This window comes from Cyprinus carpio, chromosome B2 (genome assembly GCF_018340385.1).
Source record: "Cyprinus carpio isolate SPL01 chromosome B2, ASM1834038v1, whole genome shotgun sequence".
NCBI lineage: Eukaryota > Metazoa > Chordata > Actinopteri > Cypriniformes > Cyprinidae > Cyprinus > Cyprinus carpio.
Genome location: NC_056598.1, coordinates 1607288 through 1629272, shown reverse-complemented (window position 1 = coordinate 1629272; position 21985 = coordinate 1607288). Strand labels below are relative to the sequence as shown.

At 38.6% G+C, this 21985-nt stretch overlaps 1 protein-coding gene across 1 annotated transcript; it reads left to right on the top strand.

Annotated features, from left to right (window-relative positions):
• The first annotated feature begins 1790 nt into the window (after window positions 1-1790).
• LOC109069447 (alanine aminotransferase 2) lies at window positions 1791-21118 on the top strand. The gene is given in 13 exon segments (XM_042717686.1): window positions 1791-1947; window positions 2233-2343; window positions 2425-3109; window positions 3484-3573; window positions 13215-13323; window positions 13683-13816; window positions 13929-14172; window positions 15267-15346; window positions 16575-16711; window positions 17055-17218; window positions 19093-19259; window positions 20366-20478; window positions 20686-21118. Coding segments are annotated over 11 exon segments (1434 nt in total). The 5' UTR covers window positions 1791-1947; window positions 2233-2343; window positions 2425-3004; the 3' UTR covers window positions 20777-21118.
• The last annotated feature ends 867 nt before the right edge of the window (window positions 21119-21985 follow it).

Sequence of the window (21985 nt, the reverse complement as noted above, 5' to 3'; positions counted from 1 at the left end):
AGAACAAAATGGAGATATCATTAATGTTCTTAGTGATATTTTAGTGTAACAACAATATTCAAGATAAAAGGAGTCTGATTCAAGAAGAACATCAGAAAGCCAAGTCCTGACTGTGGTGAAAGGAGGAGTTGGGGATGGAGGAGGGTAATTTACTCCTGATCAAATTATTCCTGTGATCAAAGCTGAATTTCCAGCATCATTACTCCAGTCTTCAGTGTCACATGATCTTCAGAAATCTACTGTACATTTAAATTTACATTTAGTCATTTAGCAAACACTTTTATCCAAAGCGACTGATGAAAGATGTAACTATGTAATTAATTTAAGACTCTTTCTTCAGACTCATAAACTGGTAACACTTCAGAAAACTGTTCCATCATTAATGAACAATCACACATGAACAAAAGAGTTATGCAATATTGATGCTTTAGTAACTAATATTAAGTAACAAGAATCTCTGATGAATGAATTTGTAATTTATAGTGCTTAGTCCAGTGTGATAGTTCACTATTAGCTAATCACTCATATTTTTTCATACCTCCCACAGAGCTACTAAGAACTACTGTATAAAGGTTCATAATTAATATGAACCTATCTGTGTAGCAGTATGCATCATCAATTCTAAATTAATAAGTATGTGTAGAGTATTTATCATTAATTATAAAGTGAAGGTCATGGTAACCCACCAGAAATGACTCAAGTGTATTATCAAATCCTTCAGAAGGGATTACTAATTATCTGGAACAGTATTCTAAAGTGAAGATCATGATAATTCTGTAATAACTAAATCATTTTATACTTTTGAAGCTTTTGTTATAGAATGCTTAAGTAGAGCAGAATACTAGTGGAATGATCTTCCCAGCACAATCCAGCTGCATCCTCCTCCTACTACTACTACTACAATCCCTCCCTGTTCTACTAATCTGAACAATGTCTGAAACTTTGTAATAAAAGCACTTCCTGTGTTTATTTGCCTCTTTATGGAATAATTGAAGTGTCTTTCCTGGTGTATTAGTGACAAACAGCACAGGTTATTGTGTCACTCACAGTGTCATATACAAGCCAGTCTCTGTCTCTCATTAAATCTGCACCAATAGTCCAGGAGTCACATAGAGGACAGGCTTCAAATGTTTGGAGTTGGTAAGAGTTATAAATGTTCACAGAGGCTGCATTTATTTGATCAAAATTCCAGTAAAAACTGTGAAATATCATTACAATTTAAATAGCTGTTCTCTATGTGAATATCTGTTAAACTGTAATTTATTGCTGTGATCAAAGCTAAATTTCTAGCATCATTACTCCAGTCTTCAGTGTCACATGATCTTCAGAAATCTATATTTACATTTATTCATTTAGCAGACGCTTTTATCCAAAGGGACTTACAAATGAGGACAATAAAAGCAATCAAAACCAACAAAAAAGCAATGATATGCAAGTTCTAGAACAAGTCTCAGTTAGCTTAACGCAGTACACATAGCAAGGTTTTTGTTGTTTTAATCGTTCTAATATGCTGATTTGCTGCTTAAGAAACATTTCTGATTATTATTAATGTTGAAATAAGTTGTGCTGCACATTATTTTTGTGGAAACCGTGATACATTTTATTTTCAGGATTCTTTGATGAATGGAAAGTTTAAAAGAACAGCATTTATTCGAAATAGGAATCTAATACCATAATAAGTCACTTTTAATGACTTTACTGTCACTTTAATGTGTCCTTGCTGAATAAAAGTATTAATTATACTGACTCAAACTTCTGAACAGTAGTGTATGAATGTTCCAGTTCTTGTTGTTTTCACTCTCATTATCACTGCTCTCTTCAGTGCTTGTTTCTGATTGGTCAGCAGGCAGCAGTGGGTGTGGCTCAGAGAAGCCTAGTGTCAGTGACATCATTAACTTTGAGATGTTGCAACTTGGTGGATCCAAACTGAAATCAAGTAACACACAGGTAATAATTACATACATTCACATTTTCCATGCAGACAGATTGTAAATAATTGACCTGCATCCACATAATCATGAACCACACACTCCCACAGACAGATTTAAATGTTATGAAACCTTTTAAAAAACAGGAAAAGATGGAAAAGATTGCATATAAACACCATTACAGGGTATATTTGTATAAATGTGTCTCCTCTAATATAGATCTGTCTACCAGTTTAATGTACGTAACAAAAGCAGATTGTTGTATTATGTAATGAATAGAGTATTTTCATCTCTCTGTCTTTAGTCAGGCTGGTCCTGTCCTTCCTGTACATTCATAAATAAGTCTACGAGACCCGGCTGTGAAACCTGCAGCACAGATCGACCCAATCCTCTCAATCACAGCAGCGTTCAGCAGGTGATTTCACTACAACTACATCTACACCTGTTCACTGTGCTGGAACACTGTGTGCTGATGTTTATTCTCTTTCTGTTTTAGGAACAAGCAAGAAGATCGAACCTGTGAAACTCAACATACCAAGATATTTTGGACAATGCTTTGCTCTAGATTTATGGGATCAGTTTGAGGAAGGTTCTCTTCTATTCCAGCATGAGTGTCCCTCAGTGCACAAAGCAAGGTCCAGAAAGACATGGCTGGATGAGTCTGGTGTGGATGAACACAACAGATCACAAATGCTCAACTGGATGAATAAGCAAAAATGCTTGTTTGAGACATGACTCCAAATGGGATGCTAATTCTGTAGATGATTTTCATTCCTATCCTGTGGTGAGAAGTTGAACATGGAATAGTCATCCATTTATAACAAAATATCTTTGTTAATGTCTCAAGGAGCCCGACCTACTCTTGGGACTTTGGTCCTTTAAGCAAAATGTCCATACAGGACCAAAGATCCAGGTTTAATAACTAAACACATGATAAAGACTGGTTTTGAACATTCAGCTAACTGTGAAGATCTTGAGTTCAATTGGTCCATCAGACCAGGAAAGTTGACTAACCAAGTGAATTAGACAACAAAGAAAACACACACAATTCAAGATCCTAACGCTAATGAACAACAATGTCCTTCCTGAAAGAGATCAGCCCGTTGGTGAAGAACAATTTTCTCTCTGGAATTGATGTTTTATCGAGACGTGCGGCACAGATCAGAGCTGAAATACAACAGGTGTGGAATTATTTTGATAATAGTCTCTCATCTTTTATTCTTTCATAGCAATAATATGGTATTTTGGTGCAAATTCATCTAATTTTCAGGCAGCACTGATAGATTGGTGGCATGCCCTTATTTGTGGAAAACCTGTTGCCTTTTCATTTAATTTATTTTCATTTCATATTAATACATGTTGATTTTTTTTACTTGTATCATATTGGAATTAGATAACCAATTCATAATCTGGATCCTGAAGTAAAACCAGCTGAGAATCACAGATTAACTGAGCTGCCTCTTATTCTGAATCTTATATTTTAAGCAGTAGTCTGATTTTATGGTTACACAGGGAAACATTAATTCCTTTTGTGATTTTTGTCAACTGATTTTAGGGTGAGAGAAGAAACTATAACGAGGTGCTTGATTTGTCTTCTGGAGATCTGCACAGAGGAGGAATAAAACCCATCACCTTTGTTCGTCAAGTTGGTAGAAGCTTTATTTATATCAGAGAACAGAAATAACACATAGAAAAAAATAATAAAAAATGAAAATATCAATTATTAATCATTCTTATTAACATTATAACTCACTGTTACCGATTTATCGTGTGGCTCAAAGCATTTGGGTAGAATCTCTCGTCAGTCAATTCTCTTTCTTTCAAAGTTTTTTTTTTATTTATATTTACATTCTAAATCACATACAACAGTCCCCGACCCTCACCATCAAATATCTAGAGTAGCTTCCATACTGTCCATTAATTCAGATAGGAATTCTAAGTAGAAGAACCGAGCATACTGTATACAGTATATTATACATGCCAACATACATCAACCACCAACCATATATAAAAAGAGATACATGCACATACACTCAGATAAAAAAAAAGAAAATACATTACAAAAAAGAAAAGGAGAAAAAAAAGAAAGAAAAAAATCTGCCAATAACAGGGCATTATTTAAACAGCTTATCAACATAGTCAATAAAAAGGTGCCACATCTTAAAAAATTGTTTTTCCGACCCTTTTAGAGAATACCAAATTGTTTCAAGGCAGAAACAAGACATCATATCTCTAATCCATTGAGTATGGGTGGGTGGGTGGGAAGGGATCTTTCCACTTAAATAGTATTGCTCTACGTGCCAACAAGGAGGCTTTACACTTAGATGCTGTCAGCCATGACTACCCTGGAGCTACTCCAAATAATGCCCCCAGAGGTTCTGGCTCTAAACTGTGCTTAAGAATTGCTAAAAGGGTGTGAAATATTGATCGCCAGAAACACTCTAATTTGGGGCATGTCCAGAACATGTGAATTAAAGGGTTAGTTCAGCCAAAAATTAAAATTATGTCATTGATGACTCACCCTCACGTCGTTCCAAACCCGTAAGACCTCCGTTCATCTTCGGAACACAGTTTAAGATATTTTAGATTTAGTCCGAGACCTTTCTGTCCCTCCATTGAAAATGTATGTACGGTATACTGTCCACGTCCAGAAAGGTAATAAAAACATCATCAAAGTAGTCCATGTGACATCAGAGGGTCCGTTAGAATTTATTGAAGCATCAAAAATATATTTTGCTCCAAAAATAACAAAAAGTACGACTTTATTCAGGATTGTCTTCTCTTCCGGGTCTGTTGTGAGCGCGACTGCTGTGACGGTTGACGTACGACGCTGCTGACGTGTTTTCTGGTGCGCCCAATAACAAAGAAAACACATCAGCAGCATCGTACATCAGCGGCGTCACTGCAGTGTTGTGAAAATGCTGAATAAAGTCGTAATTTTTGTTATTTTTGGACCAAAATGTATTTCCGATGCTTCAACAAATTCTAACGGACCCTCTGATGTCACATGGACTACTTTGATGATGTTTTTATTACCTTTCTGGACATGGACAGTATACCATACATACATTTTTAATGGAGGGTCAGAAAGCTCTCGGACTAAATCTAAAATATCAAAAACTTTCCTAAGAAGAACAAAGGACTTACTACTTTTTAACAACAACATGATGATTAATCAATAACAAAATAATTTCCAAACTAACCCTAAAAAACCCTTTAATGATCCCTCATCACATTTACTGTATATCTATTGCATATGGGGCTAGTACCATGAAACATTGAGCTAGTTTACCTCTGGATATATGTGCTCTGTGTACTACTCTGAACAGTATAAGTGAATGCCAAGCACACATTGACGATACATGGACCTGCTTAAGAATACAGTTCCATGTGTCTTCAGAAAGTGGTCTGTCAAGTTCTTCCTCCCAAGGTCTCTAAATGTTATTAAGAGAGGAAGATGCCAGATTAGTCATTAAACTAAAAATATTGGAAATTGAGCCCTTGGCTAATTGTAATAATGCTACATGAAAATAACTTATCCAAAGGATTTTCAGAATGCATCACTGAAAAGTCTGATACAAGTGACTTCACATAATGCCTTAGTTTCAGAACTCTAAAGAAATGTAACAACGAGGCTGAGGCAGTATGAGAATCCATTTGCAGGAGTTTATTAAGGGAAGATCTTACAGGCGGAGTCGTGAAACCAGGCAAAGAGTCAGTACCGTAATGGCAGTCCGATCTTTCAACATGCACAGGGGAAATCCAATAGGCAGAGAAGAGTAGGCAGGCAAATAGGTCGAACACAAACATCACTTTTATCAGGCAGTAAATCCAATGGGGCAATCCAAGAGACGTGAACGAGGAAACAGGCAGAATCATAAACAAACAGGCAGTCAGAATATTCACAAGGAAAACGCTCTGTAAGGCAGGTAAACTGGCAATACTTAGCAGTGAAGTAACATGCTGACTCATGTTAAATAGTCCTAAACAGGAAATGAATGTAGAAGCAGAGGGAGCGGTGAACAGTCAATACTCAGGTGAGGGCTCCCTCTGCTGGCCTGAAATCTTACTTAGTAAGACCAAAATGTAATGTTAACTGTTCAAAAGAAGCAAATAAATTATCAATAAATAAATCCTTGAAACATTTTATCCCCTTGTCGGACCAACACTTAAATGATCCGTCCTGAATTGAAGGCAAAAAAAAAAAAAACTGATTACAGGGCTAAGGAGAGAAGGATCCTGAAAACCAAATGATTTCCTGAATTGGGTCCAAATCCTCAATGAGTGTTTCACAACTGGGCAATCAACCGGAGTGTAAGAGATTAACTGCAATGCAATTTATTTGCAAGAAGTGCTGGAAGGGAAATTTGCTTGTAAGCATTTATTTCCATGTCCATCCAGGATGGTCTATTGGGCCAAAGGTGATAATGCCACCAATACAATATATTTCATATGTTAGCTACCCAGTAGTCAAACTTAAAGTTCGGTAAGGACATACCACCATTGCATCTAGACCTCTATGCTATAAATAAATGTAGAAATAACAAAGTCCAAAGATTTAAAAAATGACAGGAATAAATAAAGGTAAACAGTGGAAAAGATAAAGAAATTTAGGGACCACCACCATCTTAATGGAATTAATGCACTCAATGAGAGAGATCTTTAAAGGGGACCATTTGGAAAGATCTTTCTTAATCATTTCAAGAAGTAAGCCAAAATTATGTTTAAAAAGATGCTTATGATGGCGAGTGATACAGACCCCAAGATAAGAGAACTTATTTTTGACTAGTTTCAATGGTATGTCAGGGTACTGTAATTGTGCATCTACCTTGTTAATAGGAAAAAATTCACTCTTGTGCAGATTAAGCATGTAACCAGAAAACCGACCAACATTCTTAAGCAAAGATAGAGCTGCGGGAAGAGAAGCATGTGGATTAGAGATAAAAAGCAGTAGATCGTCTGCATATATATATATGAAGTAACAGTCGAGCGACAGATAAGGACAGCAGTTTGTAAGTGTTTTGCCTCGTTTTCTAATTAGACTACTGCGTGATCGTCGTTGCTAGGAAAACTTTGCTTTATTTACTGTGTGTCTTACCCTGGTGAATACGTGTTGAAGTGGCGTTTGGTTTTTTTGCGTTTTGCCTATCGCGGGACTGGCCAGTTTCGGTCTGCTAAATAGGGAGGCGTGACCATAGCCAGTAAAGCACTTCTTAACGAGCTGTTTTGTAAGCGCTTATCAGAAGAAACAGTCGAGCGACAGATAAGGACAGCAGTTTGTAAGTGTTTTGCCTCGTTTTCTCATTAGACTACTGCGTGATCGTCGTTGCTAGGAAAACTTTGCTTTATTTACTGTGTGCTCTAAACTCAGGGCTGCAGAGAGGAAATGGCATAAATCAAGTAACTCTACCGACCTCAGTGTGTATCAGTCTCTCCTCTCTTCCTTCTCTGCAAACGTCTTCACTGCTAAAACATCATACTACCATGACAAAATTAACAACTGTTGTGACGCTCGGACACTCTTCAAAACCTTCTCTTCTCTTCTTAATCCGCCTCCTCCTCCTCCTCCATCACCATTACAGCTGACAACTTTGCAGTTTTCTTCACAAATAAGACAAGAACCATCAGCGACCAATTCTCCACATCGCAGACTGAGGATAACTTCACAACGACTAATGCACACTCTCTCTCCTCCTTCTCTCCACTCTCAGAGACGGACGTTTCCAAACCTATCCTTTCCAATCATCCTACTACTTGCCCACTGGATCCGATCCCCACTCACCTCCTTCAAGCGATTTCTTCTTCAGTTATACCTTCACTTACTCACATTATCAACTCCTCTCTTCACTCTGGAACATTTCCCTCAGCATTGAAGCAGGCTCTGGTAAGCCCACTGCTGAAGAAACCATCTCTAAATCCAGCACTTCTAGAAAACTACAGACCGGTATCCCTTCTTTTTCCATTCATTGCAAAGACACTTGAACGAGCTGTGTTCAACCAGCTCTCTATGTTTCTTGTACAGAACAACCTCCTGGAAAGCAACCAATCTGGCTTCAAAAGTGGCCACTCAACTGAGACTGCCCTGCGCTCGGTTACTGAAGCCCTGCGACTGGCAAGAGCAGCTTCAAAATCCTCAGTGCTCATTTTGCTGGACCTGTCTGCTGCTTTTGACACCGTTAATCACCAAATTCTCCTATCCACCCTCAGAAAGATGGGCATCTCTGGAACTGCACTCCAGTGGCTTAACTCCTACCTTTCTGATAGATCCTTCATGGTGTCTTGGGGGTGAAGTTTCTAAGTCACAACAACTTGCTACTGGGGTTCCTCAAGGCTCAGTACTTGGACCACTTCTCTTCTCCATCTACATGACGTCATTAGGATCTGTCATTCAGAAGCATGACTTTTCCTATCACTGCTACGCTGATGACACTCAACTCTACTTCTCATTCCAACCAGATGACCCGACAGTAGCTGCTCGCATTTCAGCCTGTCTGAGTGACATTTCTAGCTGGATGAATGACCATCACCTTAAACTTAACCTTACTAAGACTGAACTGCTGGTGGTTCCAGCTAACCCATCGTTTCATCACAACTTCTCTGTACAGCTGGGTTTGTCAACCATAACTCCTTCCAGGACAGCCAGAAACCTAGGAGTTGTGATGGATCATCAGTTAAGCTTCACCGACCATATTGCTACAACGACCCGTTCCTGCAGATTTGCCTTATACAACATTAGGAAGATTAGACCAATCCTGTCAGAGCAAGCCACCCAACTTCTTGTCCAAGCTCTTGTTCTCTCCAGACTGGACTATTGTAATGCTCTCCTGGCGGGCCTTCCTGCATGTACTATCAAGCCTCTACAACTGATCCAGAATGCAGCAGCGAGGGTTGTCTTCAATGAGCCAAAAACAGCTCATGTTACTCCTCTCCTCATCAGGTTACACTGGCTACCAGTAGCCGCTCGCATCAAATTCAAGGTACTGATGCTTGCCTACAAGACGACCACTGGCACGGCACCAACATACCTAAGCTCATTAGTTCAATCTTATGCGCCCTCCAGAAGTTTGCACTCTGCAAGTGAATGACGCCTTGTGGTGCCATCCCAAAGAGGTTCAAAATCACTCTCACAGACTTTTTCCTGGACTGCAAAAAAATGGTGGAATGACCTCCCGATCTCAATTCGAACAGCTGAGTCTTTACTCATTTTCAAAAAACATCTAAAGACTCATCTTTTTCGCCTGCACTTAACCAACTAATACTAGTACTTACCTTTTCTTTTTCTTTTCTATCATATTCAAAAAAAAAACCTGGCTACGTGTTCTGTACTAGACTAACTGAGACTTGTTATAGCACTTGTATACCGTTGTTGTTCTCTTGTTGATCTGATTGTTTCTACTGTTCTCATTTGTAAGTCGCTTTGGATAAAAGCGTCTGCTAAATGATTAAATGTAAATGTATATAGAGTTACCTTGTGCTCGGCCTCACCGCGGGTAATTTCAGTAATCTGCGACTCTTGCGTAGAGCGATTGCTAAAGGCTTGATATCTAGAGCAAACAGTAATGGGCTTAGCGGACAGCCCTGTCGAGTTCCGCGGTACAAGTTAAACAGCCTACAGTGCAGACTATTGGTCAGAACTACTGCAGAGGGAGAATTATAAAGTAATTTAATCCAAGAGAGAAAGACTGGGCCAAATCCAAATTTTTCCAAAGCTAAAAAAGGTACTCCCACTCCACCCTGTCAAACGTCTTCACGGCATCCAAAGAAATAACACATTCTGGAATGGCCTGATGCTGAGAATATACCACATTAAGTAAGTGGCGCATATCAAAAAATGATTGAGGATTCTTTATAAACCCTGTTTGATCAGGGGAGATGATGGTGGGGAGGACCTCTTCCAGTCTTGAGGCAAGCACCTTCACTAAAATTTTAACATAACAGTTGAGCAAAGAAATCGGCCTATGGGACACACAATCCAATGGATCTTTATCCTTTTTAAGTAAGAAAGAGATGCATACTTGATTTAATGTTGGGGGAAGAGTCTCAGACTTAATATATAAAGATTTACTGTGTAATATGTAATATATTTTTTTCTAATAGAGTATGAAAACTTAAACATAAGGAGCTCCAAAAGATTTTTAGAATTTAACAATTTTAGACCATCTATAAAGGTTAAATCCACAAATAAAATGTTAAGGTTTCAACTCCATCTGTCTGAGAAAGAATACAGAAGATATTTTTATTATAGTTATTTTCAAGGCTTTCAATGTACTCTCATAAAAAACTTTAATATATATTTTTTAATAAAAAAGACACTTCAGTGTATTGTTAGTTTATTTCTTGCATTTTTTCAGCCCCCTACTTTTAACAAGACATTTTAACAAGACATTTAATGAGATATTTTGTATTTGAATAATAAGGGAGTGAAATTACTGACATTGCAATATTGACTTAAATGTTATAAAACATTGTGTTCAGTTCAGTGGTGTTATCATTGTGTCAAAAACAGAAGTAAAACAATAAATATAATTTCTGTATATCGGTTATCAGGCACATAAATATACAAATAATCTGTATCAGTATCAGTTATTAAAAATCAATATTGGTGTGATAAGGGGACGTGACAATGGAGATATGGATGCAAATGCAGGCTTTAATAGACATGCAGGCAGGGAACAGTACCAGCAAACAGTAACAAACAAGGTAATCCAAAAGAGTAATCCACAAACAGGCGAAGGTTAGGGCAGGCAGCAACTGATCATAAAACAGATAAACAGTTCAAGATCAAACACACAAAGGCAAGGCAAGACGGAAAACAGGAAAATGTTACAGGCTAGCAATACTCAGTGATGTGTCAGTGTGAGTGTGCAACCTTCATAGTCCTCCTTATATGAAACAGGTGATAGCCGATAACGAGATCCTAGGCAGAGGGAACCTGGAAAAGCCAGGGCAGAGCAGGCAGAGCTGTAGACCACCAGGGCGGAGCAGGTGGAGTTGGCAGATCTGAAGACAACCAGGGCGGAGCTAAAGACCACCAGAGTGGAACTGAAGACCACCAAGGCAGATCAGGCATAACTGGAACAGAAAGAGCAGAGAGGTTAACAGTGGCTTCTGTGGCCATAACAGGAGGGGTAGATAGTTCACCAACATTCTCCATAACTGTGACAGGACAGTCAAAGAGTTTACAGATGATCTCCATGGAACCAAAGATTTCCCAGGTGGAGCAGATGAGCACCAGTGTGGACCTGATGGTGCAGGAGACCACCAAGATGGCTCAGGCTAGACAGATGTCCACTTCCAGGGAGATGGCGAGGCAGGAAACCACCAAGGTGAATCAGCCAGAACAAAGAGCACAGAGAGGTTAACAATGGCCTCAGTGGCCATAATAGGACAAACAGACAGTTCAGAAACAGCATCTTTGGCCGTAACAGGGTGAGCAGAGAGTTCAGGGGCAGCGCTTTTGACTTTGACAGGACAGGCAGAGAGTTCACAGATGTCCTTGGTCGAGACAGGACAGGATGAAAGTTCATAAATGGCCTCCTTGAGTGTAACAGGACAGGCTGAGAGTTCATGAACAGCCTCCTTTACCATAACAGGACAGGCAGAGAGTCCAGAAACAACCTCCTTGGTAATTGCAGGACAAACAAAGAGTTTATGATCGGCCTTCTAGGCCATGAAAGGGCAAACAGAGAGTTCAGGAATGGCCTCTTTGTCCAGGACAGAGAGTTCAGGAATGGCCATGAAAGGCCATGAAAGGGCAAACAGAAAGTTCAGGAATGGCCTCTTTGTCCAGGACAGAGAGTTCAAGAATGGCCTCCTAGGCCATGACAGGAACAGAAGACCTCTCTGTGGCAAACTCTGGAACAGAAGCCCTCTCTGGTCTAAACTCAGGATCAGAAGCCCTCTCTGGGCTAAACTTTGGGATCAGAAGCCTTCTCTGGGCTAAACTCAGGATCAGAAGCCCTTTCTGGGCTAAACTTTGGGATCAGAAGCCTTCTCTGGGCTAAACTCAGGATCAGAAGCCCTCTCTGGGCTAAACTCGGGAACAGAAGACCTCTCTGGGCAAACTCTGGAACAGAAGCCCTCTCTTGGCTGAACTTGGAAACAGAAGACCTCTCTGGGCAAACTCAGGATCAGAAGCCCTCTCTGGGCTAAACTCAGGAACCAAAGCCCTCTCTGGACTAAACTCTGGAACAGAAGCCATCTCTGGGCTAAACTTGGGAACAGTGCCTGTGTGTGCACCCAAACACATGGAATGGACGTAGCCATTACAGGAAGAACAGAGCACTGCATCTATTTCCACAAGAGATAACATTGTAACCGTTGAACTAGAGTGCATAGCGGGGGGCGGGCTAGAGTGCGCTGAAACTCATCATTTGAGAGCGTTGAAACTGTAGTGCTTAAGAGTGCTGAGGTCACGGGATAGCTAACCACTCGCACTGACACAACCGGTAGATCCTCCACACTGGATACCAGAATCGGTAGCCTTGGGACTGACTTTGTGGTTCTAGTCGTGGTTGACATGACAGGATGAGGCTCTGGGATGGCAGCCATTTTGTGGAAAGACTCTGAGCTGGCAGCCATCTTGTGAAAAGTCTCTGAGCTGGTAGCCATTTTGTGAACAGTCACTGAGCTGGCGGCCATCTTGGGAAGAGACTCTGCTTCTCCCACAGTGAAAGGGCAACCAATCAGCAAAAGTGCAACATGCATAAATTCACTTAGCGACCCTCAAGGCCACTTTGTGTGATCACAGGTCTTAAAGGTTCATTTAGACCATGGCAAAAGAAGTGTATTAGTGCACAGTCTGGGAAATCAGAGTGATGAGCAATGTCCAGAAAAACTTGGATGTGGTCCTCGAGGGACAGATTACTTGTGTTTTATAGGCAAATCTGAGTACTGGGTAAAGCTGCTGGATCAGGGTGTGGCTGAGTATTAAGGGGACGTGACATCAGAGGTGTAGATCCAAATGCAGGCTTTAATAGACAGAGAGGCAGGGTCCAGTACCAGCAAACAGTAAGAAACAAGGTAATCCAAAAGGGTAATCCAAAAACAGGTAAAGGTCAGGGCAGACATCAAACGATCATAAAACAGATAAACAGTCCAAAATCCAACACACAAAGGCAAGGCAATGCAGAAAACAGGAAAATGTTACCTTTATAGTTCTCATAATATGAAACAGGAGATAGCCAATAATGAGTTTCTAGGCAGAGGGAACCTGGGAAATGGAGTCCAGGGTGAGCAGTAATAGTAAGGGACAATTTGTCAATCTCTAATTATTTTTATTTGCAGGTCCTTGCTGCCTGCTTATATCCAGCCCTTTTGGAGGATGACAGTCTGCCATTAGATGTTAAACAAAGGGCCGAAAGTCTCCTTAAAGAATGTGATGGTGGAAGCGTAGGTGAGTTTTTGTCCCTGCAGTAAATATACCGGCATACCTTGCTGTTTTCATACATTTAAGCACCTTAAACTGTAAAAAAAAAAAATGTTTTCATATTATAAAAGCATCATCATTTCCATCTGAAAGCTTAAAGTTGTGAGAGTTGAGCTTAAAGTTTTGGAAAGGTAACATTTGCACCACTTGTCAAATGTTTAAAATTTTTGCATCAACTGAATGTAAGCTTTCAGTTTCAATGGGTTACATTTTTTTACAATGTGGACAGGTCTGTTCAAATATTCATTATTGTATATGAATCGGTTGAGTTTAATGTTGAATCCTTTCATGTGTATGTGATACTCATGTGGTGACAATCTCTTCAGGCTCATATACAGATTCAAGTGGAATTGCCAAAATTAAACACTGCGTGTCTCAGTACATTACCAGGAGAGATGGAGGAGTTCCTTCCTCACCCGACAACATCTTCATCAAGTCTGGGTCACAGACGGCTCTCATGGTTCAGTCAACAAAAATCATTTATCGTCAAATGAATACTTTCCTTTCAAAATGTATAATTGGACATGGTATGTGGCACTTTATTCCAGAATGACTTAAAATTTTCTCTGCAGATTATGCTGAAGCTGCTGATTCGTAGCAAGGACTCGTGTCAGACTGGTGTGCTCATACCTGTACCCACATACGCTTCATTTACTCTTGCTCTGGAAGAACAGGGAGCTGCCATCATACCGTACCATTTGTGTGAGGAGCAGGGCTGGACACTGCAGGTGGAAGAGCTTCGCAAGGCACTTCATACAGGCAGAAAGACCTGCAATCCAGTTGCACTTTATATCTGCAACCCAGGAAATCCAACAGGTACAGTAAGAAATTATCCTCATTATTGCAAGAAATCTATGCAGTCTAACTTGGCTAAAACCTGTTTACCTTCATTATCCTGTCTAAAAACATACATTATACTGTACATTCTTCTCTTACCATAGTTATAATTCCTTATGCTGTAATAATTGCAAGGATAAAGAAAACTAGTGCTGACCCTACTAACTTTTGAAATTTTTGACCAATTTCTAACTTACCATTTCTTTCAAAATACTGTAGAAGACTGTTGAACCTCAGGTCCATGCTCACCTTTTGAATAATAATCTATTTAAAAAATGTCAGTCTGGTTTTTGTCAATTTCATAGTGCAGAAACGGCAATGGTTAAAGTTACTAATGATCTATTGATGTTGGCTGATTCTGGACACTTAACTGTACTCCTCATAGAGAGATTAGCTTCTGATAGAATCTGTGGTACCCCTCTTACCTGGCTTAGATCAGTTTGTTCAGTTATATAAATTTGAGCCATGTACTTCATTTGTTACTACTGGTGTTCATCAGGGCTTTGTATTGTGCCCTCTTTTGTTTACTATTTACTTTCTACCACTTGGTTATATTATTAGGAAATGTGGGATTCATTTTCATTACTATATGGATGACACCCAGCTCTATCCTCTAAGCCTGACTCCATTCCATTCCATTTTTGTATTTTTCTTAAATTAAATGGTGATAAAACCGAAGTTAGTACTAAATTCAGTTTGACAAAATCTGAGCATTTTTATTGATTGTTGTTAACTCTATAGTTGCTCCATCTTCTCAGGACAAGAGTTTGGGTGTCATCCTTATAGTAGCCTATCCTTTGAAGCACACATTAATAATATGACTTGGTGTGTATATAATTCCATCTAGAGAAAATCAGTCATCTGCATATCTTGCATCTACTAGTACTGGCGCTCTTGTACATGCCTTTACATATTGCTTACTGTAATGCCTCTCCTCTTTGGTGTAACCAACTTTGCCCTCTGTTTTGAAATGCACTTATAAAATTAAATGCATTTAGTGTCCAGTATTGAAAACAAGGAAAGTAGCTCCTTGGATTTATAAATGGATGAATAAATGTTACTTTGAATATTAGGTCACATACAGAGTAGGAAATCCATAGAAGAAGTGATCCGCTTCGCTGCAGAAGAAAGGCTCTTTATACTGGCTGATGAGGTGAGTTTATCTCAGGTAACGTAAGAGTTATCTGTCAATATAATACATATCTTTCTAAATCTTCAGCTCAGGGGTTTCCATTCCTGCTCCTGGAGGGTCACCTTCCAGCAGAGTTTAGCTTTAGCTTTAACCCTCCCATTGCATTCAGGTCAGTTTTGACCCGGAAGCGGTACAGACATTTTTCTAAAAAAATCCATTGTTTTTAGTATGGGGAAAAACTTTGCAAATTGATTAAGATTACCAAATTACTTATCATTTATTTATTATTTATTTATTTATTTATTTAATTGGAAAAAAAGAGGCAGTTGTGGCCTATAGTGGTTAGAGAATTGAACTTGTGAAACCACCTTCAGTACCCATGACTGAGGTGCCCTTGAACAAGGTACTAAACCCCCAATTGCTCCGGGGCACCACAGCAAAAATGACTTCCCACTGCTCCGAGTGTTTGTGTGTGCCACTTGGTTCATGGTGTGTCTGCACTTGGATGGGTTAAATTCAGAGCACAAATTCTGAGTATGGTTACCATATTTGTCCATTACATCACTTTTTTACATCATATTTTTTAAGATATATAACCATTAAAACTAAATTGTTACACCTTCTGCGCTTGGGTCAGTTTTGACCCAGAAGTAAACTCTGGCTTTACAGTTCATTGTTCCGAGGCTTTTTAGCTTCTTTTCTACATCTCCTGCACACTTTTAAGACAGAATTTTGTTGTTAAATTTGAATATGCACACACACACACACACACAACACCCACTGGGGTGTAGAGCAAAATAGTCTACATTTGAAAAAAGGAAACAGAGTTTGAAAGAGGAGAAGTCTACCTGCTGCCACCTATTGATGGAGTATTGTAGATTCAGGCTATTGATCATCTTATTCATATTTTGTTTTAATACACTCTAGGGAATATTTATGTTGTTTTGAAATAGTATTGTTAATAAAAATGTAGAGTTCATAAATTTGTAGTGTTTTTGAGCAGCATGAGTTTAAAAATTCAATAATATACTGATAATAATACTGGTAATTATACTGGCATAATATACTAGTAATAATAAAAATAATTAATCACATCTGAACCAGCTAATCAAAGTGTCCAGGACCACTAGAAAATTCCAGACAGGTGTGTTGAAGCTAAACTCGGAATAAAGTGGCCCTGAAGGAGCAGGATTGGAAACCCTGATCTAGAACCTTCCTTTGACATGTTTGGTCATTTGTTTCTCTTCAGGTGTATCAAAGCTGTGTTTATGCAGATGATACTGAGTTTTATTCCTATAAGAAGGTGTTATCAGAAATGGGCTCTACTATTTCCAGCACTGTGGAACTGGCCTCCTTCAATTCTGTCTCTAAGGGCTTCATGGGAGAGTGAGTAGTTGTGCTCCTGGATGTTATGAGGGGCCTCTATTGCATCTGTTGGTATCCTTATTCTTTTTCAAAGGGAGTCAGTGGCAGCCCTATGAACAGTACATAGACTTTTCAAATGTTTATAACTTTTGAACCCTTTATTAAAGAAACAAAATTCTTACTTGATTTCTCTATAAATATAATTAAACCATATCATTCTCCATAATAAAATTACTCTGAATTCAAATTGAACTAATAATGGGAGTGGGCCGGGTTTGATGGTTGCACTTTTATTAAATCACCAAATAAAGTAAATTATAGCAAATTCATGTTAGTCCTCTTCTTGAGCCTTTTTTGCTTCCAGGTGTGGGCTTCGCGGAGGCTATGTGGAGCTGGTAAATCTTGACCCTGCGGTGAAGGAATACGCTCGTAGACTTTTTTCCACTAGGTCCTGCCCGCCTGTTGTTGGACAAATGGCACTTGACCTCATGGCAAATCCTCCAAAACAATAGGTTTACATGCATCCAGAGTAAAAAAAATAAAAAAAGCTACATTAACACTAAAGTGCCCCTTTAAAAAAAAAAAAAACCTTATACATTACAAAAAATAAAAAAAAAAAAAAGCAAAAAAAATAAAAAAAAAAAAAACCTTATACATTACAGATTTACCTTTTTTTTCACAGTCTCTAGAACGGTTGAAATTATCAATCAAAATGGTGAAATTGTCAATTGTTACGATAGTTGTTTTATTGAGAAAGCAGATTGTTTTTTTGTTTTTTTCCCCACTTTCTTCCTGTGTGAAATGTACACAAAGTTCTAGACTATATAATCAAACACATTTCACCAAAGTGTTCATTAGAAAATTACAGAAAGATTTGATGATGCAGGGTTGGAACTGAACTCTGTAAGAAGGTAGCTCTGGCTTTCCCTTTTTTAAAGACTCACCAAATAGTCACATGTATCAGTTGACCTGATATAAAAGAACTGGTTAAAGTTTAAAAGGGACAAACATCAGTAAGGCAAGGCAAGTTTATTTATATAGCACATTTCATACACAGTGGTAATTCAAAATGTTTTACATAAAAGAAAGTAAAATAATCATGAAAAAATAATCACAAAAATAATTGAAAATGATTTTAAAATTGATTTGAAATGAAATGAAGACAGTTAAAATAGAAAATACAGTGACTAATGTTTTAGCACATCTGATCTCTTCTGGAAGCTGATTCCAACTGCGGGCGGCATAATAACTAAAAGCAGACTCCCCTTGTTTTGTGTGAACCCTTGGTATTTCTAACTGACTCGATCCTAATGATCTGAGTGCTCTGTTAGGTTTATATTCAGTGAACATATCTGCAATGTATTTTGGTCCTAGGTCATTGAGTGATTTATAAACGAGTAAAAGTACTTTAAAATCAATCCTAAATGTAACTGGAAGCCGGTGTAAGGACCTGAGGACTGGTGTGATATGCTCAGATTTTCTGGTTCTAGTCAGAATCCTGGCAGCAGCGTTCTGGATGAGCTGCAGCTGTCTAATGGTCTTCTTGGGAAGGCCGGTGAGGAGACCATTACAGTAGTCCACCCTGCTGGTGATAAAGGCATGAACAAGTTTCTCTAAGCCTTGACTGGAAACAAAACATCTAATACTTGCAATGTTTTTTAGATGATAGTATGCTGATTTAGTTACTGCTTTGACATGACTACTGAAAACAAAAACTTTCTCCAAAAACAAACCAAAATTCCAAAACAACAAAAAAGTTGTTTGTCCCCTAGAGTCAAGGTATGCATTCACCTTGAAAACTTCATCTTTGTTTCCAAATGCAATAACTTCAGTTTTTTCCTTGTTTAACTGAAGAAAGTTCTGGCACATCCAACTATTAATTTCATCAGTACATTGGCAGAGGCAAATCTGTGTATCATCAGCATAGCTGTGATAGGTGATTTGGTTCTTTCTCATTATTAGACTTAGTGGGAGCATGTACAAGAGTGGTACAAGAATTGAGCCTTGTGGGACACTGCATGTCATGGACGTCCACTTAGACTTATGCTCTTCTATACTCACATAACAACCTCTCGCTTCTAAGTATGATCTGAACCATTTGAGTATCATCCCAGAAAGCCCGACCCAGTTTTCTAGTCTCTGTAGAAGTATGTTATGATAAACAGTGTCAAACGCAGCACTGCTATTTTGCCAGAATCTGAATTTAAGTGAATATAATTTATCACCTTAATGAGCGCTGTCTCTGTGCTGTGATGCGGTTGGAAACCAGATTGAAAATTGTCCAGGTATCCATTTGAGTTTAAATATTTGTTCAGCTGATTAAAAACTACAGTAAACAACAGTAGTCAAAATAATTATCAGTCTATCAGATTTTCTTGATTTTAAATTTGACTGAATGAATCTTTTCTATCAGGAGGCCCAGTCCATTAAAAATATGATATGTAAAAACACTGATCGGATTCAGGAGGTCTTTGCTGAGCTGCCAGGTATCAGCTGCCAGCCGCTGAAGGCCGGGTTTTTTGTCTTCCCCTGTCTACACTTCCCTCCGAAGGCAATAAAATGGGCCAAGGTGAGAATCTGTGTATTTTACCAATCTGTAAGTGACTGAATTAAAAGTACTGTTGTTAATTAGAAGTAATGCCAGAGCAGATCTGCATGACCTCAAGCTTATCAGGGGCTCGACAAAATCATTTTGGGTTCCCCAGATAACCTTTCTGTGAACAGCTCCTAAAAGAACCATTTTGTCTTAGTGTGTAGAATTTTTGAATTATCTGAAGAACTAAAAATAACCTTTTGTGGAATGGAAAGATTCCATGGATGTTCAAGCCAATAAAGAACCTGTAAGTCCTTAAGTAAATCAGCTTGACGGATGAACGGATGGCTGGGAATGATGTGTTTTGGAATGGCCAAACACTGCAGGGGGGCAGATTTTCAAAAACAGGATTGAGCGCCTCTGATCTACAGGATACTAATTTCAAGGGTTCAGTTACTTTTTCCAGTGAATGATTGCTGAATGTATTTGATAAAAATTTTGGAAAACTACAACTGTTTGCATGTTGTTAGTTTAGTCCGATTGTGTTTGTCTATAATTGTGACCAATATCATTTAACATTATTGGAATAATCAACCCAGAAATCCAGGTAATTCCAAACTGTACATTAATTTCGATGGCACTGGTAGAAGCAAACATAGAAATACAGTTCATAAACACATTCTAGGACTGTGTCTGGTACTGATATTTTACAGCGTAACCTAGGCGGACTTACTGATTGGAGGGCCAAATCATTTTGTCTAGTGATGTGGCCATGAAGAATGGTAAATGTTTGCCTCTACTGGTATATAGTGGTATTACACTATTCTACAAAGAAATAAAACAGTGCTTCTGCATTGATGGCCAATAAAAGTAGTATATTTACACAAAATGTGTGTCATCATCCAGTCAGCATTGGAATCTATTTACAGTTATTCATTTAATAAATGTCTTTATCTGAAGCATGGAACATCCCAAGTAATGTGTCATGAGAATGTAATTTTCCTGAGCCGTGAAAGTCTTGATACACATGATCTGTGATCAATTGCAATGTCTTCAGTACAGCCATTAATTCTGAATACCTCAGCAGTGAGCAAATGCATTCATTAGACTGTAGTTCTGATGTTTGGGGGTTTTTTTCATAGAAAAGACAGATGGAACCAGACATGCTGTACTGTTTGCATTTGCTGGAGGAAACCGGTCTGCATGTGAGGCCGGGCTGTGAATATGGACAGAGAAAGGACAGCCATCACATCAGGTTTGTGCGTGCCACTGTTGTCAGTTATGCATGTATGTGAATGGTAACCTCACACATAACACTCAAAATCATGCTGGAAAATGTGAATTTGTCAATTACTGTCAGTTAGTCTTACCACAGTAGCCATTCAAATAAACAAAACATTAACCCGTCTTAACTGCATCTCCCATTGATTTCCTGTGAAAACTCATTCTTATTGTTTCTCAGGCTTTTTGTGGCAACTCAAGAGAACATAATGGAAGATGCTCTGCAAAGGCTGAAGACATTCCACACGCGATTCATGAAGGAGTTTTCTTAGTGTCATCTTCAGATTACCAGATCTGTTTAACCCTTGAATGCATATTTCACCAGTCAGACCTGGAATGATCTCTAAACTGCCCCAATAGTATTAAACTGTCCTGATATTTTAATTGCAATCGCAATGTGGAAAAATAAAGCATGTTTCATTATGTTTTGGAACTCGGTCGGGCGTTTTGAGCAACTGCTTCCCATTAACAGGTTACTTTCAGCATCTGGCTCTTATTGGGGATCTGAACCTTTCAATACATTATTCTCAGAACATTTTCGTTCTTGCTACAAATTTGCAGTAATCTACTAGAACTGATCATTTCAGAGTAAATCAGAAAAAGATGCACTTGCATATTTGGTGTGATGTCATTTCGAACTCAATGTGGCTAAAATTAACTTTGTTTTGGTGGTTCAGAAAAAGCTCACCAAAGCAAACTTTCCAGAAAACACTTAAACTAACATTGGTCCAAGGTGATTTTTTTTTTCTTTTTTTTTTTTTTTTTTTCTTTTTCAATTTTAATAAATTTGTGGTTGCTGTCATTATGGGGTGTAGAATATATACTGATGTGGGGAAAAGTTATTTGAACTTTAAGGCTGGTAGAAGAAAGCCAATATGAAGGGTGTGAATACTTAAGTCTCATCAAATTGAAATGTGCAGAAAATAAGTGTGATCTGGACATCTTTAATTGGACAAAAAATTAATCAAAGTGTTACATTATTTTACATGTCCCACCCTCACAGGCACACAAAAAAATAGTAGTCAACATTTGAAATGGATCAAAAAAGTTAATCAAAGTTGTCCTAAAACCAAAACAATAGCCATTCTTCTTTGATGAAATTGGATCCACTTCAAATGTTGACTACTGTAGTTTAGTATTATAGCAGTTTTCATAATCATCAGACACAGCGCTGGACTTATGTACACATCCTTACAGCTCGATAGTATTTCTGTCTCCCAAAATTTATGAAAATGCCTTTGTGCAAACACGCTCTGGGGTTTACTAATGAGAAATACCACCGTTCTTTTAACTTAACAAGTAAAGCATCTGGATTGACATGATTGTGCTTTAACAGCAGAGAGTTGGAAGCACACTGCAGATGTGTCTCAGACACATATATGTGGAGATTACAGACTGTCAGCTTGAATGTTTTCTGTGCTGATCTCATCCTGATCGCTGATAGACTCAGACTCAGACTCAGACTTATTAAGCAGCTCCAC